This window comes from Oncorhynchus kisutch, linkage group LG2 (assembly GCF_002021735.2).
Source record: "Oncorhynchus kisutch isolate 150728-3 linkage group LG2, Okis_V2, whole genome shotgun sequence".
Taxonomy (NCBI): Eukaryota; Metazoa; Chordata; class Actinopteri; order Salmoniformes; family Salmonidae; genus Oncorhynchus; species Oncorhynchus kisutch.
Window position 1 is genome coordinate 17,822,008 of NC_034175.2, and position 15,861 is coordinate 17,837,868.

General features: G+C 49.2%; 1 protein-coding gene across 1 annotated transcript in view; it reads right to left on the reverse strand.

Moving 5' to 3' along the window:
* LOC116353497 (tyrosine-protein phosphatase non-receptor type 23-like) overlaps positions 1 to 15,861 on the reverse strand; it is a 27,761-nt gene continuing 11,900 nt past the window's right edge. Inside the window, exons 4-23 of the mRNA XM_031789345.1 lie at positions 11,087 to 11,163; positions 10,922 to 10,971; positions 10,612 to 10,743; positions 10,426 to 10,506; positions 10,062 to 10,193; positions 9,911 to 9,958; positions 9,757 to 9,813; positions 9,557 to 9,615; positions 9,293 to 9,372; positions 9,025 to 9,205; positions 8,768 to 8,913; positions 8,353 to 8,673; positions 8,109 to 8,263; positions 7,261 to 7,412; positions 4,577 to 7,019; positions 2,594 to 2,778; positions 2,382 to 2,486; positions 2,114 to 2,252; positions 1,811 to 1,927; positions 1 to 1,168 (exon numbers count right to left, since the gene is read on the reverse strand). Of these exons, the coding sequence (XP_031645205.1) occupies positions 581 to 1,168; positions 1,811 to 1,927; positions 2,114 to 2,252; positions 2,382 to 2,486; positions 2,594 to 2,778; positions 4,577 to 7,019; positions 7,261 to 7,412; positions 8,109 to 8,263; positions 8,353 to 8,673; positions 8,768 to 8,913; positions 9,025 to 9,205; positions 9,293 to 9,372; positions 9,557 to 9,615; positions 9,757 to 9,813; positions 9,911 to 9,958; positions 10,062 to 10,193; positions 10,426 to 10,506; positions 10,612 to 10,743; positions 10,922 to 10,971; positions 11,087 to 11,163 (5,248 nt within the window). The 3' untranslated portion in view covers positions 1 to 580. The remainder of the gene's footprint in view (positions 1,169 to 1,810; positions 1,928 to 2,113; positions 2,253 to 2,381; positions 2,487 to 2,593; positions 2,779 to 4,576; positions 7,020 to 7,260; positions 7,413 to 8,108; positions 8,264 to 8,352; positions 8,674 to 8,767; positions 8,914 to 9,024; positions 9,206 to 9,292; positions 9,373 to 9,556; positions 9,616 to 9,756; positions 9,814 to 9,910; positions 9,959 to 10,061; positions 10,194 to 10,425; positions 10,507 to 10,611; positions 10,744 to 10,921; positions 10,972 to 11,086; positions 11,164 to 15,861) is intronic.

The window sequence follows — 15,861 nt, forward strand, 5'->3', positions numbered from 1 at the left end:
CCGTGCCAACCTAAATTTATTCAAGATATATTTACAGTGTTAATGAAAGACAAGAAAAAATATATTGTTAAGACGTGCTGATTCTGCTCTATGTATGCGATTAACATAACGAGAGCCTGCGTCTGCAAGCTCCTCACCCACCCTTTGGCAATCCTATCAGTCACTATCATCTGAGTCCACGCCAACCCCTTGCCCAGAGCGACCAGCTGTAAGAGGGAACCATAGACACTGCTGCTAGGAGTGCATGCTGGGATGCTGAGTGGCCAGCTCTGAAGCAGCGAGTGAAGAACAGACCCATCTGGTACAGGTAGAAAGACAGGGAAAGAAAAGACAAGTGCAGTGATTCGGTCCCAGAAGCACAGCCAGGCCACTAGTGACGGAATGTAGGACCCCTGAAGTGTCCCTAAAGCGTTCAAAACCAGGTTCAAACCAGCCCCTACCACTAATAACTTCTAGTTGTGAATCTTGGAGTTTCCACCATTCTAGTCATTTTGGTTCATTAGCAGAGAATCAAGAAGAACTAGTACTAAAGGCTACAGGTCAGTTTGACACAGCTATGAAGTGAGAGCGAGGCTGTGTTTCAGTTCTTGTTGAGGCTCCAGAGGGGGTCGAGGTTGCTCAGGGGGTCGTCTCCCTCCTCCTCGCGGGGCCCCTGATGGAGGCCCTGGCCCTCGGCAGGCTGCAGGAAGCTCTGCTTAGTGACACGGTGCTTCCCCTTGCACCCACCACCCTCCATGGAGAAGGCCTCGGCCGTCAGAGAGGCCAGCAGCTCCAGAGAGTTCAGGGCCGGGCCAGAGGGAGGGGCTGGATCAGGGGTCACCTGGTTATTGGGCGAGGAAGTATCCACACCATTGGGTGGTGGGGACTGAACCTCCTCTGGGGAGGAGAGTGTGGGACTGAGGGAGGAGGGTTGGGTTCCGCTGGGAAAGGGGTCCCGGGCGAGGGTGGCGGCTGGCTCTAGCTCTCTATCCAAGGGCAGGCCGGTGGGGGGGGTGAAGGGTTGGTCCTCTAGGCCAGAGGGGGCACCAATGTCAGGGACAGGGTCCATGGCTGGGTCAGTGGCACTGGGGGGCCGGATGCTGAGTTTGGCGATGGTGGCCTGAATGGAGCTGATGGTCATGTCACCTCCCAGAACGATGTCCTGTTGGGACTCCTGGCGAGAGTAAGGCTACAGGGAGAAGACAACCAGACATTATTTAAACAGGAGGGAGCAGTAAAGCAGTAGTGTAGCACAGAAGGGTTGGTTGTTAAGCAACAAAACCAACACGTGCAAAACAGACATGGTTGGCTTAGATTGTTGACAACATGTAAACTATATTTAGTCTCCAATGTTTATTGAAAACAAATGTGCACAATGAACACTTGTCTCATACATCATTACAGTTGTTGATTAGCTAGCTAGCAAATGTTTTGCCATATTAACATGAAATCAGTCAAAACACGACATGGTATCAATATACCATGTCCATGATAAATATACCATGATAAAACTAGCTGACACGAGTCACGATTCCCCACATGGCAGTTTCTTGTCATTGTTGGTAGCTATCTTGCCATCTAGAATCACAACAACCCATGGAATTCTTGTGAGCCTAGTTTTCGTGACGTTGTCAGCTAACCCATCTATAGGGCCTCTCAATTTTAGCTTACATCGAGTACCACCAAAATAATACAAAATAGTTTTTCCACTCACTTTTCAACCATATTTACGACCTCAATCACCACTACTCACTTAACTATTCAAGTGTCTGAGACCCTAAAGCCTGAATGCCAAAAGGATGAAAAACTGTCTCAGTGAGACGGGGCTCACCTTGGTGGCAGCAGTGCTGGGTGTCTTGCTGCAGGGGGCGGTAGGGAGGTAGCCGTGTCTCTGGAGGACCTGCTCAGCGTGTTTCAGCACCGCCTCGTAACAGAACTTCAGGTGCAGCTGCGGACAGACACCAGAGAGAGGAGACACCTTGAAGAGCCATCACACCAACAAACAACATTGACTCAATGCACTGGGAAAGTGACATGAGCTTTTACTAGAGAACTTGCCTATGTGACGTCACTCTTATGAAACTTCACAGTTAACTCCTTGTAAAGCAGGAGCTTGTTAGGTGTGTGTTCTTACCTTCTCCTGCAGCATGTTCTTCCTCTGCTGCCTCATCTTCTGGACCAGTAGAGGTAGGTCAGGGATGCTGTTCCCTGCCTCCAGCTCCTGTACCGCTGCATACAGCAAACAGAGGGCGCCGGTACGCCCCACGCCAGAGCTGAGGTCACGGAGAGAGACCGGGTTAGTGTCAATACTCACAACACACACATGTACACACACACACACTTGGTTTTGATTAATCATCATGATGTTTGGTGACAGTAATAAAATAGAATGTGTGTGTCACCTGCAGTGCACAACAATAGGTGTGTGTAAGGGCCTCTGGTGCAGGTAGTATCCATGAACCTCCTGGATGAAGCAGATTAGATTGCTCTTGCTCTCAGGAAGACCCCTGTGGGGAGAAAGAGAGCGAGAGAAAGAGAAATGGTATTCGTTAGCCAGATATGAATTTCCATGCATACAGTGAATGGTTATTCAGTTGTTACCGTGTGGACTCACAGCTCAGGCCAGGAGGTGAACTGTAGGTGTATGACGGTGCGTTTGAGGCTCTGGTCACGGTATTGCAGGCCAATCATTCGCTCCACGTGGGTGGGCGTGGTCTTCTGCGTAGTCAGGGTGACTGTGATTGGTCCCTGAGCAAGCTGCTGGCCGCGTTCTGTCGGGAAATAGCACAAAACCTTTCCCTACGGAAACACAGTAAAGAAACGACTAGGAGATGGGGTTCTCTCAATAAATTACAATGTGTCAATCAAAATATGGACTGATAACTTCAAATTAAATAAGAAATGTGTTTTCACAGACGTTTCTGTCAATAGTCTGAAAGTAAATAAACCATCTAATCAAAGTTCTGCCTTATCCAATTCCTTACCTACAGTGGGGCAAAAAAGTATTTAGTCAGCCACCAATTGTGCAAGTTCTCCCACTTAAAAAGATGAGAGAGGCCTGTAATTTTCATCATAGGTACACTTCAACTATGACAGACAAAATGAGAAAAAAATATCCAGAAAATCACATTGTAGGATTTTTTATGAATTTATTTGCAAATGATGGTGGAAAATAAGTATTAACAAAAGTTTCTCAATACTTTGTTATATACCCTTTGTTGGCAATGACAGAAGTCTTCACAAGGTTTTCACACACTGTTGCTGGTATTTTGGCCCATTCCTCCATGCAGATCTCCTCTAGAGAAGTGATGTTTTGGGGATGTTGCTGGGCAACACAGACTTTCAACTCCCTAAAAAGATTTTCGATGGGGTTGAGATCTGGAGACTGGCTAGGCCACTCCAGGACCTTGAAATGCTTCTTACGAAGCCACACCTTCGTTGCCCGGGCGGTGTGTTTGGGATCATTGTCATGCTGAAAGACCCAGCCAAGTTTCATCTTCAATGCCCTTGCTGATGGAAGGAGGTTCACTCAAAATCTCACGATACATGGCCCATTTCATTCTTTCCTTTACACGGATCAGTCGTCCTGGTCCCTTTGCAGAAAAACAGCCCCAAAGCATGATGTTTCCACCCCCATTCTTCACAGTCGGTATGGTGTTCTTTGGATGCAACTCAGCATTCTTTATCCTCCAAACACAGCAAGTTGAGTTTTTACCAAAAAGTTATATTTTGGTTTCATCTGACCATATGACATTCTCCCAATCTTCTTCTGGATCATCCAAATGCTCTCTAGCAAACTTCAGACGGGCCTGGACATGTACTGGCTGTATTGGCTTAAGCAGGGGGACACGTCTGGCACTGCAGGATTTGAGTCCCTGGCGGCGTAGTGTGTTACTGATGGTAGGCTTTGTTACTTTGGTCCCAGCTCTCTGCAGGTCATTCACTAGGTCCCCCAGTGTGGTTCTGGGATTTTTGCTCACCGTTTTTCTAATCATTTTGACCCCACGGGGTGAGATCTTGCGTGGAGCCCCAGATCGAGGGAGATTATCAGTGGTCTTGTATGTCTTCCATTTCCTAATAATTGCTCCCACAGTTGATTTCTTCAAACCAAGCTGCTTACCTATTGCAGATTCAGTCTTCCCAGCCTGGTGCAGGTCTACAATTTTGTTTCTGGTGTCCTTTGACAGCTCTTTGGTCTTGGCCATAGTAGAGTTTGGAGTGTGACTGTTTGAGGTTGTGGATAGGTGTCTTTTATACTGATAACAAGTTCAAACAGGTTCCATTAATACAGGTAACGAGTGGAGGACAGAGGAGCCTCTTAAAGAAGAAGTTACAGGTCTGTGAGAGCCAGAAATCTTGCTTGTTTGTAGGTGACCAAATACTTATTTTCCACCATAATTTGCAAATAAATTCATAAAAAATCCTCTCTCATCTTTTTAAGTGGGAGAACTTGCACAATTGGTGGCTGACTAAATACTTTTTTTGCCCCACTGTACCTTTTATTCCTTCTTGGGTAAAAACCAAACAGGTGGTACAACTACCACAGTAGTAAGCCCTAGAATGGCCCATTCCTTCTTCCCTGAGTGTGTGTTCATACCTTATCTAACTCCTGCTCTGAGACCAGCATGACCACCAGTGAAACCTTCTGCTCCCACACCATGAGCCAGAAGTCGGCGGCCGTGCCCGACAGCGGCGCCTGCGTGGCGATGAGGCGCGGGCAGTAGGGCGACAGCTCCTCCACAAAGCTGCCGTTGATGTAGTCGTCCTTGCCCGAGCGCAGCAGCACGCGGTTACAGTCATATGGCATCACGTCCTGGTGACGGTTCTTCATGGTGTAGCAGCGGGCGATGGCGATGGACAGCTGCCTGGCGTCCCTCTCCTGCCCCTCCTGGAGCTCCTTCCAGCGGGCATCCAGCGGCGACAGGCCACCTTCGTCCACCGACGGGCGCTCAAGAGACTCCACGGCCGACCGGAAGCGTTCGAGTTCGCCGCAGAGGCGGGCTACGCGTTCGGGGGCTTGGTACGGGTCACCCTGGATCAGTCGGACACCCTGGGAGCTCTTCTTGCGGCGCTCCCCGTCCTGAGGGTCAGCCTTGGTGGGTTGGAGGACGTTGGCGGGGGCTTTGGGGCCACCGGGCTGGCTCTCTGGGCTGGAGGAGAGCAGGTCGTCTGTGATGGAGTTCTGGTGCGGGAAGAGGGAGGTGGAGGGGGATAAGGAGGAAGGGAGAGAGGGTGGACCGCCAGGGGTAGGGGCCGGGGAGGGCCTCTGAGGAGCCAGGCCTAGGGAAGAGGGGCCCGGGGAGGGAGAAGGGGAAGGGGAGGGCGAGGGAAGGATGACGTTAGGTGGGAGGGCCACTGGAGGAGCTCCAGCAGTTGGTGGAATCATGTGCTGGGGAGGGGGCCGAGGTTGGCCCATAGAGGTGGGCTGTGGTGGGGCTCCGGGAGAGCCGTTCACACCTGGAGGAGTAGGGTACATGGTGGGGGTCATGGGGGCTACAGGCTGGGGAGCCTGGGACTGTTGGGGGGCTGATTGAGGCATTATAGGAGGCTGATAGCCCTGTGGTAACTGGGGCTGGTAGACATGTTGGGGGGGTTGACCAGGGTGGGGCATCTGGGGCCCCTGAGGTGGGAGGGGGCCCCTGGGCAGGTAAGCCTGAGGGAGGTGGACATGTTGGGGCTGGGAAGCAGGGGGCATGGGCTGGTGCAGGCCAGGAGGCATGGGCTGGCTGGTGGGGGGCAGGTAAGCCTGGGAAACTGGGGGCATTGGCTGGCTGTTAGGGGGTATCTGCTGATGAGGGCCAGGGTGCATTTGTGGATGCGGGTGCATTTGCTGGGCGTTGGGATGCATGTGTTGTTGTTGGGGAGGTAGCATCTGCTGATGAGGGTGCAGGGGCATCTGTTGGTTGGCAGGTTGCATGTATGGTTGGGAGACAGGGGGCATGGGCTGCGAAGTGGTGGGCATCTGTGGGTGAGGGCCCCTTGGGATCATGTGTGGGGGCTGTTGGGGCAGGTAGCCCTGCTGAGGGTGTTGAGGCTGATAGCCCTGTGGTAACTGTGGCTGGTAGCCATGCTGGGGTTGTGGCTGGGGCTGACCAGGATATGGCTGCTGATACTGGGGGGGCATGGGTGGCCGGGGCTGGTGCTGGGGGGGGATGTACTGTGGGTAACCCTGCTGTGCCTGGGGAGGGGGTCGGGGCCCGGGCATAGCCCTGGGGGCAGACTGGTAGCCAGGGGGCAGCTGCCCAGGAGGGTGTTGGTACTGATGCTGTGGATGTTGGTGTGGCACCTGGCTGGGTGCTTGCATGGGCACCCCAGGCTGGGTCATGTACTGTGGGTACACACCCATCTGTGGGGGAACAGCGTAGCCTGCAGAGACAGTAGGTGGTACAGGGTGGCGTGGGGCTGAGTTATAACTGGGGATGGGGGTCTGGATACTATCTACTGTAGTAGTGGAGGGAAGGAAAGGGGCACGGGCAGGCCCGACTCCCCCAGTTTGGGGGGCTTGCGGCTGGGGAGGGGTGTAGCCAGAAACAGGGGTCTGCTGGGGGGGTAGCTGAGTGAAGGGTCCGCGAGGGAAACGCTGGGCGGGGAGTGGGCCGGGGAACTGGGGCGGGCGATGGTTTGGTGGGAACTGAGAGGTATAGAGCGGGCGAATGGCAGAGTGCAGGGAGGGGTGGTCGGGGGGTAGACTATGGAGCTCGTCAGGCAGGTCTCCTCCCAGGCTCAGTATAGCAGCGTTGATCTGGGCTAGCTCGGCATCCTCCAAACTAGAACAGGCAGAGTCCACGTCAGAGCCCCCCTTGGACCCCAGGGACGGTTTGGCTGCAGTGGGCCGAGAAGGGGGATTCTTCTGGGTCTCCCTGTCCAGCACGGCCTTCCTCTCCTCCTCCCTGGCCTGACACAGAGTTTTAGCTCTCTCCAGCAGGCGGGAGGACTTGGTCTCCAGGTCCTCGTAGAACTCCTTCCCCTCCTGGGACTTCTTCATCAGGTCCTCGTAAGCCTCGTAGGACGCCACCAGGGTCTGCACCGTGCCGTTCCACCTGAGAGTTGGAGCGAGAGAAAGGAAGGAGAAGAGGAAGAGGTGAGAACTTCTTCAGTAACAATGACATGAGGCTAGTGCTTTATGTATCTAGTGTTTCCAGTGGACCTGCTCTGATTTGTTTGTGTGTTCTGATTCCCTATATTGGCCCCTTCCCTATGACCTTGGACTGGAACAGCGTCAAAGTCCTTTGACCAATAGTGCTGGTGTCCTACTAAAACCCTTCCCAAGCCCTTGCTCACTTGTGTTCCGTCTCGGCGAGACCCTTGCGGACCGAGGAGTATTGTACATTGGCTTCCGTCAGAGCCTTGAGGATGTTCTCCTGGGCAGACAGGTTCTGGTCGATGTACACCTTCACCTGCTCATACTTCTTCAACTGCTCCTCAAACAACCTCTATAGGGAGAGAGGGAGGGAGAGGGGAGAGAGGGGGAGGGAGGGAGAGAGAGCGAGAGAGGGAGGTGGGGAGGGAGAGAGGGAGGTGGGGGGAGAGGGAGAGAGGGAGGTGGGGAGAGAGGGAGGTGGGGGGAGTGGGACAGGGAGGGAGGGAGAGAGGCAGAGAGGGAAGAGGGAGGTGGGGAGGGAGCGAGAGAGGGAGGTGGGGAGAGAGGGAGGGAGGGAGGTAGGGAGAGAGGGAGGTGGGGAGGGAGCGAGAGAGGGAGGTGGGGAGGGAGCGAGAGAGGGAGGTGGGGAGGGAGCGAGAGAGGGAGGTGGGGAGGGAGCGAGAGAGGGAGGTGGGGAGGGAGCGAGAGAGGGAGGGAGGGAGGGGAGGGAGGGAGAGGGAGACGGAGGGAGACGGAGAGAGAGATGGAGAGAGAGGGGGAGGTGGGGAGAGAGGGAGGTGGGGAGAGAGAGATAGAGAGAGAGGGAGGTGGGGAGAGAGAGACGGAGAGAGAGGGAGGTGGGGAGAGAGGGAGGTGGGGAGAGAGAGACGGAGAGAGAGGGAGGTGGGGAGAGAGGGAGGTGGGGAGAGAGAGACGGAGAGAGAGGGAGGTGGGGAGAGAGGGAGGCAAATGTTACATATAGTGTGTTAAGAGTCATGCGTTAGTCTAGAATGTCATGAAGATCAAACCCACACACAATGTCCTGTACCTTCATGTCAGTGCGCTCGGTAGTGACCAGGGAGGAAGTGATGTCGTCCTGCTGGATGAGGTCACGCAGCTGTTTCTCTAGGGTGCTCCTCTGGTCCCTCATCTCCTGCACCTTACCCAGGATCCTCTTCATGCACTGCAGCCCCGCCACCTCCTCTGTAGGAACACACACACATATATATTTAGAAACACACTCCTGATGACACCACAAACACCATAACTCTTTTCCACTTTCCTATACCCACCCTGGTTGAGTTGTGGCCTCGGCAGGGCATCTCTCAGGGCATCCAGTGGTCCCCCCAGCAGCCTCAGGTTACTGATGTGCAGGTTCATGGCTCTGTGCAGCTCTGTGTTGGTGAAGCTGGCCTTCTCATGGGCCTCCATGTACTTCTCCAGGTCCCTGCGGATCTCAGCCAGGGTCTGGGCATGTGCCTGGGGGTGCAGCTCCGCCGCGGGGCCTCCTCCTGCCGCCTCTTGCAGCGCCCGCACCCCGGCCTCGTCCTCCTCCAGCACGTCCCGGATCTCCCTCAAAGACGCCTCCACGTCCGTGAACACACCAGACAGGACTGACGGAGAGAGACATAGGGATAGTATCGAAAGGCTGTGACCATATGTGTGTGTGACGTGTGTGTATGTGTGTGTCCCAGGCCAACCACTCACCCTGCATGGACTGAATGAGGCTCTTGACGGTGTCTGGTCTGACACTGAGCGCAGCACACTTCTCCATAAGTACAGGGGGGATGTGACTGTACATGTCCAGGTTATCTACGGAGTCTGGCTCCAGACCCAGAGAGTCCATAAACTGCCTGTAAAGCCAGAGCTAGATCAGTAACCACACAAAGTCACTATATTAAATCGTAAAAGGCGTACCTAGACGACACAAATACACACACAGCCCCTCCGACTCTCCTACTCACTCTAGAGTCTCATTCCTGCTGTCTATCTTGGCCATGATGTCCCGAAGCAACTTGGCCTTCTCTTCACTGTAGAGAGAGGAGGCCTCGTGGGCAGCCATGGGCACCAGCTTGGCAAACAGGTCTGGTCCTGTGACACTGGGATCAGTTGGGTTCACGGGCAAGGCCTTCACCAAGGGGGCACCTAGAGAGGACATGATGAAAATATAGTATATGAAATGCAGGAGAGGTTGTGTGTGAGGATAGGTCATAGGTCAGGGTTCAATGTTACCTTTGACGGAAGCAAGAGTCTCCAACGAGGGGACAGTCTCATGGTAAATGAAGTCATTGTCTTTCTTGGCAGAGTTGAACCTACGAGGGACAGGGGATAAGGAATAGCTAAATAAAACAGGAGAGGAAGGATCAGAGAGAAACACTTCAGCAAGAGTGCCACTGTTTGAGTGTGTGTGACTGTCTACCTATCTCAAAGGGTAAAGATTGTACCAACCTACCCACTATCATAAGGGAATATACAGTAGGGAATATAGCTGCTTACTTTCCCCCTATCACGTCCATGGTGAACTTCAAGGCCTCCTGCACACTGTCCGGCTGACCCTGTTCAAACAGAGAGATTGAGGGGAAGGAGCATAAAGACAGTTCCTTTGTTATTGTAAGCTTGATAAGAGATTCAAAAGAAACCATTTCAGAAGGCCAAATCGAAAAGGTTACACACAGTCAATTGGAAGGTGACTGTACCTTGGCCAACTTGATGGCTTCACTGAGTTTGTCTAATGAGCTCTGCAGGTAAGCCAGCTGTTAAAAACACGGAGAGACATTGGTATGTAGAGGAATGGAGGTATGCAGAGGAATATACACGGGGGGAGTAGGGATAGTCAAGAAGGTGACATACCCGCTCTCCATATTTCTGTTGCTCCTCAGCCTGCTTCCCCATATGCAGCTGGAAATAAACATGTTATTCAATAACAGAGTATCCGTTAACCAAATTGAGAACACATTCGCAATACACTCCCTCACAACTCACTGTCCTGTCTCAAACTCACATGGGCGATGGAAGCAAAGTAGGAGATCTTCATTTGCACCAGTTTCTTCCAGTCCTTCTGGATTTTACCCAGCATGGAAGCCGTGTCAGAGTTCTCCAGAGCCCTGCATGCCTCCTTATAGTAGTCCACCACCTGCACCAGGCCAACAACAGAACAGTCGCACACCTGGGTCGTATTCATTAGGGCACACCATAGCAAAATGTTTTGCAACAGAAAACAATTAGCATTTTCTTATTGGACAAGTTCAGTTAGTCCCTCCCCGTTTGATTCCTATTGAGAACGACCCTGCTCTACGGCAACTGAGGTCTAGTGGGTGTTATCGTGCCCTGCTACTACGTCATGTGTTGAGAGTAGAGAGATTTACCTGAGCACTGATGCGGGCTACAAGGAAACTCTTCCTGTTGTCCAGCATGGACTTCTCCAGGAGACACTCTTGAGCCTGACCCTGAATGGAGACAAATAACCACGAAGTGTGTGTGAGTGTGTGTGTGTGTGTGTGTGTGTGTGTGTGTGTGTGAGTGAGAAAACACGTGCGGTGTGCAATAGTTACCAGCATGAGGTTGATGTTGAGGTTAAGGATCTGGTGACTCATGTCCACGCTGAAGTTGTGGCTGAAGTGGTCCCTCAGGTAGGAGAAGGCCCCCGCGGAGCACTGGAAGTGTGTACATGACACCTTCATCCCCTAGGGGGAGAGAGAAAGGGGAAGGGAGACAGAAGGGAGTGAGGATGGAAGCGAGAGAAATAGACAAAGGGACATATTGAGTTTCAGAAAGAGGGGGCAACACAATGGATGTCAGTGTGAGATGTCATGGAGAGAGAGGTTAACGTGGTAGAGATAGACGGCCATTGCTTCTGCCCACCTCTTCAGACACCCTGTTATCCATGGCTCCCAACATGGAGTGGAGAGCACCTACAGAGAAGACAACATTATGGCAATCAGGACATAGCTGTTTAACGCATGGTTTTGCCCTCAGTGCTGATCTAAGGTCAGTTTTACACTACACCATTCAAATAGTTCAACTCACCCAGGTTGTAGAGGATGCAGGCTTGCTCATAGCTGATGTCATCATGAGTGACTGTTTTTCCAGAAAATATTTCTGTCCTGGTAAGAGAGAATGAAATGGTTAACACACTGTTTTGCATAAATGAGGGTGTTGTGTGTGTCTAAACTTGAAGTCGCAAGTTTATATACACCTTTGCCAAATACATTTCAACTTTCTTTTTTTTTTTTTTTTTTTTACAATTCCTGACATTTAATCTTAGTAAAAATTCCCTGTCTTTGGTCAGTTAGTATCACCACTTTATTTTAAGAATGTGAAATGTCAGAATAAGAGTAGAGAATTATTTATTTAATCTTTTATTTCTTTCATCACATTCCCAGTGGGTCAGAAGTTTACATACACTCAATTAGTATTAGGTAGCATTGCCTTTAAATTGTTTAACTTGGGTCAAACGTTTCAGGTAGCCTTCCACAAGCTTCCCACAATAAGTTGGGTGAATTTTGACCCATTCCTCCTGGCAGAGCTGGTGTATCTGAGTCAGGTTTGTAGGCCTCCTTGCTTGCCTTTTCAGTTCTGCCCACAAATTTTCTATAGGATTGAGGTCAAGGCTTTGTGATGGCCACTCCAATACCTTGACTTTGTTGTCCTTAAGCCATTTTGCCACAACTTTGGAAGTATGCTTGGGGTCATTGTCCATTTGGAAGACCCATTTGCAACCAAGCTTTAACTTTCTGACCGATGTCTTGAGATGTTGCTTCAGTATATCCACATAATTTTCCTGTCTCATGATGCCATCTATTTTGTGAAGTGCACCAGTCCCTCCTGCAGCACATCACCCCCACAACACAAGTTTTAATGACTCCAACCTAAGTGTATGTAAACTTCCGACTTCAACTGTACATGTATGGGCCTGTCTGTTTTTGTATGTATTATGGATGCCCATTAAAGGCAGCAGCTTTTCTTCCTGGGGTACAGCAACATTAAGGCAGTTGTATACCATTTTAAAAACATTACAATACATTTCACAACAGATTTTTACTATACACTAAGTGTGTTCCCTCAGGTCACTACTCTACAACACAAAATACATGTGTATAGTATCGGGTGTGTGTCTGTCTGTGCCTATGTGTGTCTCTTCACATTCCCGGCTGTTCCATAAGGTGTATTTAAATCAGATTTTACTGCTTGCATGAGTTACTTGATGTGGAATAGAGTTCAATGTAGCCATGGCTCTATGTAGTACTGTGCACCTCCCATAGTCTGTTCTGGACTTGGGGACTGTGAAGAGACCTCAGGTAGCATCTTGTGGGGTATGCATGGGTGTCCAAGCTGTGTGCTAATAGTTTAAACAGACAGCTTGGTGCATTCAACATGTCAATGCCTCTCGCAAACACAAGTAGTGATGAAGTCAATCTGTCCTCTATTTTGAGCCAGGTGAGACTGACATGCATATTATTAATGTTAACTCTCCGTGTACATTTACGAGCCAGCCGTGCTGCCTTGTTCTGGGCCAAATGTAATTTTCCTAAGTCCCTCTTTGTAGCACCTAACCAGACGACTGAACAGTAGTCTAGGGCCTGTAGGACCAGCCTTGATGATAGCATTGTTGAGAAAGCTGAGCAGCGCTTTATTATGGACAGACCTCTCCCCATCTTAGTTACTGTTGCGTCAAAATGTTTTGACCATGACAGTCTACAATCCAAGGATACTCCAAGAAGCTTAGTCTCCTCAACTTGCTCAATTTCCACATTATTAATTAGTTGAGGTTAAGGGTTAAGTGAATGATTTGTCCCAATTACAATGCTTTTAGTTTTTGAAATATTTAGGACCAACTGCTTTCTTGCCACCCATTCTGAAACTGACTGCAGCTCTGTGTTAAACGCTGCAGTGATTTCACTTGCTGTGGATGCTGACGTGTAGAGTGTTGAGTCATCAGCATACATAGACAAACAGGCTTGACTCAGAGCCAGTGGCAGGTCATTAGTAAAGATTGAATAGTAAGGGGCCTGTGTTCTGTCATACAGGTAACTCTCGATCCACAATATAGCAGGGGATGTAAAGCCATAACACCAATGCTCCATCTAAGCTGCGCGCGTGTAGCCCCAGAACTGCCACGCAGAAATATCAGCCCACAGAGAGAAGCCCGAGAGCAGCGGCCACCAACCGGTCAATCTCCAAGACATTGCTAGTCGATTGTCAAACATTTCTGTAAAAAAAACAACGATAAAGCCTTGTGTTCCTATTTTTTTGGGCTGTTGGCGGTAGGTGCACTAGATTCAGCTGCCCTGCGCCCCGGGTAGGTGAGCTGTTGCTGTCTGCCTTCTCTCCGGACCCAGAAAGCAAATGAAGTGCACTACAGACCTACCGCTGGCCAATCAGATGGCTCAGATGACCGTGTCTGCAGTAACGTAGCACGGCATAAAAGAAAGCCACAGAAAGTTGATACCGTGACATTTCTAAACATTTAAAACTATGAGTAGAGCGAGACTGTCAGAGAATACAGCAAAGAGATGCTGTTTTTATGACTGAGTTCAAGTTCTTACTCAGCACTGTCAACACTTTGTATTCAACACTTTTATAAGCCATAAAATGCACGTTGTTCCTATTTCCACTCAGCGCTACAACAAGCACTGCAGCAGTAATGAATGAGTAGGAAAGTGTATCTATAGGCTTGTGTTGTTATTATTAGCGGCTTTGGTCTTTTTTAATTTCGAGGAATATTTAACTTTCTCTGTTCGACATGACTTTGTGCATGAGGCAGAAATAATGCGGTGCGAGTCGAATTTCGCCAGCTGGAAGATGGTGTCCCTTTTTGGTCAGTGTCAGTGGAGGAAAGGGAGAGTGGAGGGATGTTGAGAGGCGGACCCTCAGTCTGCTGCTCTCTCCCTCCGCTGAGACTCACCATCAGATGCAGGCACCATCATCCCCCCCCCAAAATGTTTAAATGTATTTTTTATTGCCTGAACAACAATGCATTGGCAGGGCAATTCAAGCAAAGCCAATATGCAGTGATAATGTATTGGGCCTATAACTTACTGCACAAACCTCATTACTACAGAACTGTTATTGATTGTTGCATAGGCTTACATTTTTTTAAAGTCATGTTTAAAGAAATATCTGAGTAGTAGATCTCGGCTTGCATTTTGACTCAGTGATCTTGACTCAGACAAGGTTGGTGACCACTGTTCTAGAGTTTTCCCTGTTAACACTATCAACGTTTCCATTTACCGTGGAAATTGTGATCGAATCAATGCAATATCACCGAAACAAAACAAACTATGCAAGAGATTTTGTTGTAGGCAGAAAGCATCAGAGTATGATTCTATTGCATTCCCACGCACTACTCAGCCCGTGCAGTATAACCAATCAGAGCTGCAGTAGACCTATATGCAAATAGATCATTGCCATATATGGTATGTGCCATTTACTTTGAACTGGACTGTGTTAGCAGCATGAGCGGTTGTGAGTAGATGCTCTTCATTTGACGTCAAAGTAAGAGCTGCTGTAGCCACGTGTGCACATTTTGTTAATATCCTTTGCTAGTTAGTGAGTTATTAGCCCAGTTATAGATCATTTGTAGTCAGCAATAGGGGAGTGATTGCTTCCTACAAGAGCACAAAACATATACATTTCTAGACATCTTTGAAAAGCGAGTCAGGTAAAGAGCTTTTTTTATATCTTAAAGGGGCAGTGTTGTATTTTGAGACAGGCTTGAATAACCTAAGTAGCCAATAGACAGAGGGTAGAATAATTTGTCTGATTCTCTGTAATAATGGTATGGGAATAATAATGTATTTTGTGAAGTGGTTTCTTGCATCAAACAACAACAACATTTTCAGTCACCTCCTTGTCTGAAGGACAAGTAGATTAACCTGTTTATGTCAAGCCCTGCACTTTTTTTCAAAAGTCTCATGGAATGTAGGCCTATATTGAGCACCACACATTGGCTGCTACATTAGGTTAAAATGTTATAGGATGCATTTTCTCCATTGTTTTGATGTTAGGCTACTTTGGTAGGCCTACATTATAATCAAATAGCCACAGTAGCTTACTTGGCCACTGTTAAAACTGTAACTTAAAGCAGGTACAACCTCAGTGTTCACAGTAAACGTGTGCTGAAAGTTGCACAGAATTTTCACAACATTCAGGTTAACGTTAAGCAGACCTGAAATTTGCTCAGTGCCGGAAAAACATTGAGGGAACATTACATAACGCATACGCTTTTCCAGCAGCAGATTATTACAGATAATGTCAAAAGTTGCACTGAAACTAACAAAACAATCTGTGTATTACTTATTATTTTATTAGCCAATCATCAGTGATTTGTGTAAGTAGCGTACATGTTGAATGCCCGTCCCTATAAGCGTTTTAAAAATCTGCTGTTAATTTGTTTATCGTGAAATAGCATTGTATCTGGTCAAACACTATTTTGATCCAAAAGTTTACTAAGGGTTGGTAACAGGCTGATTGGTTGGCTGTTTTAGCCAGTAAAGGGTGCTTTGCTATTCTTGGGGAGCAGAATGACTTTTGCTTCCCTCCAGGTCTGAGGGAACACACTTTCCTGTAGGCTTAGATTGAAAAGATGGCAAATAGGGGCGGCAATATTATCCGCTATTATCCCCAGTAATTTTCCATCCAAGTTGTCAGAACCAGGTGGCTTGTCATTGTTGATAGGCAACAATATTTGTTTCACCTCTTCCACACTCACTTTACAGAATTACAATGCTTGTCTTTGATTATTTGGTCAGTTATGCATGGATGTGTAGGTTCAGAATTTTTTGTTGGCATGTCATGCCAAA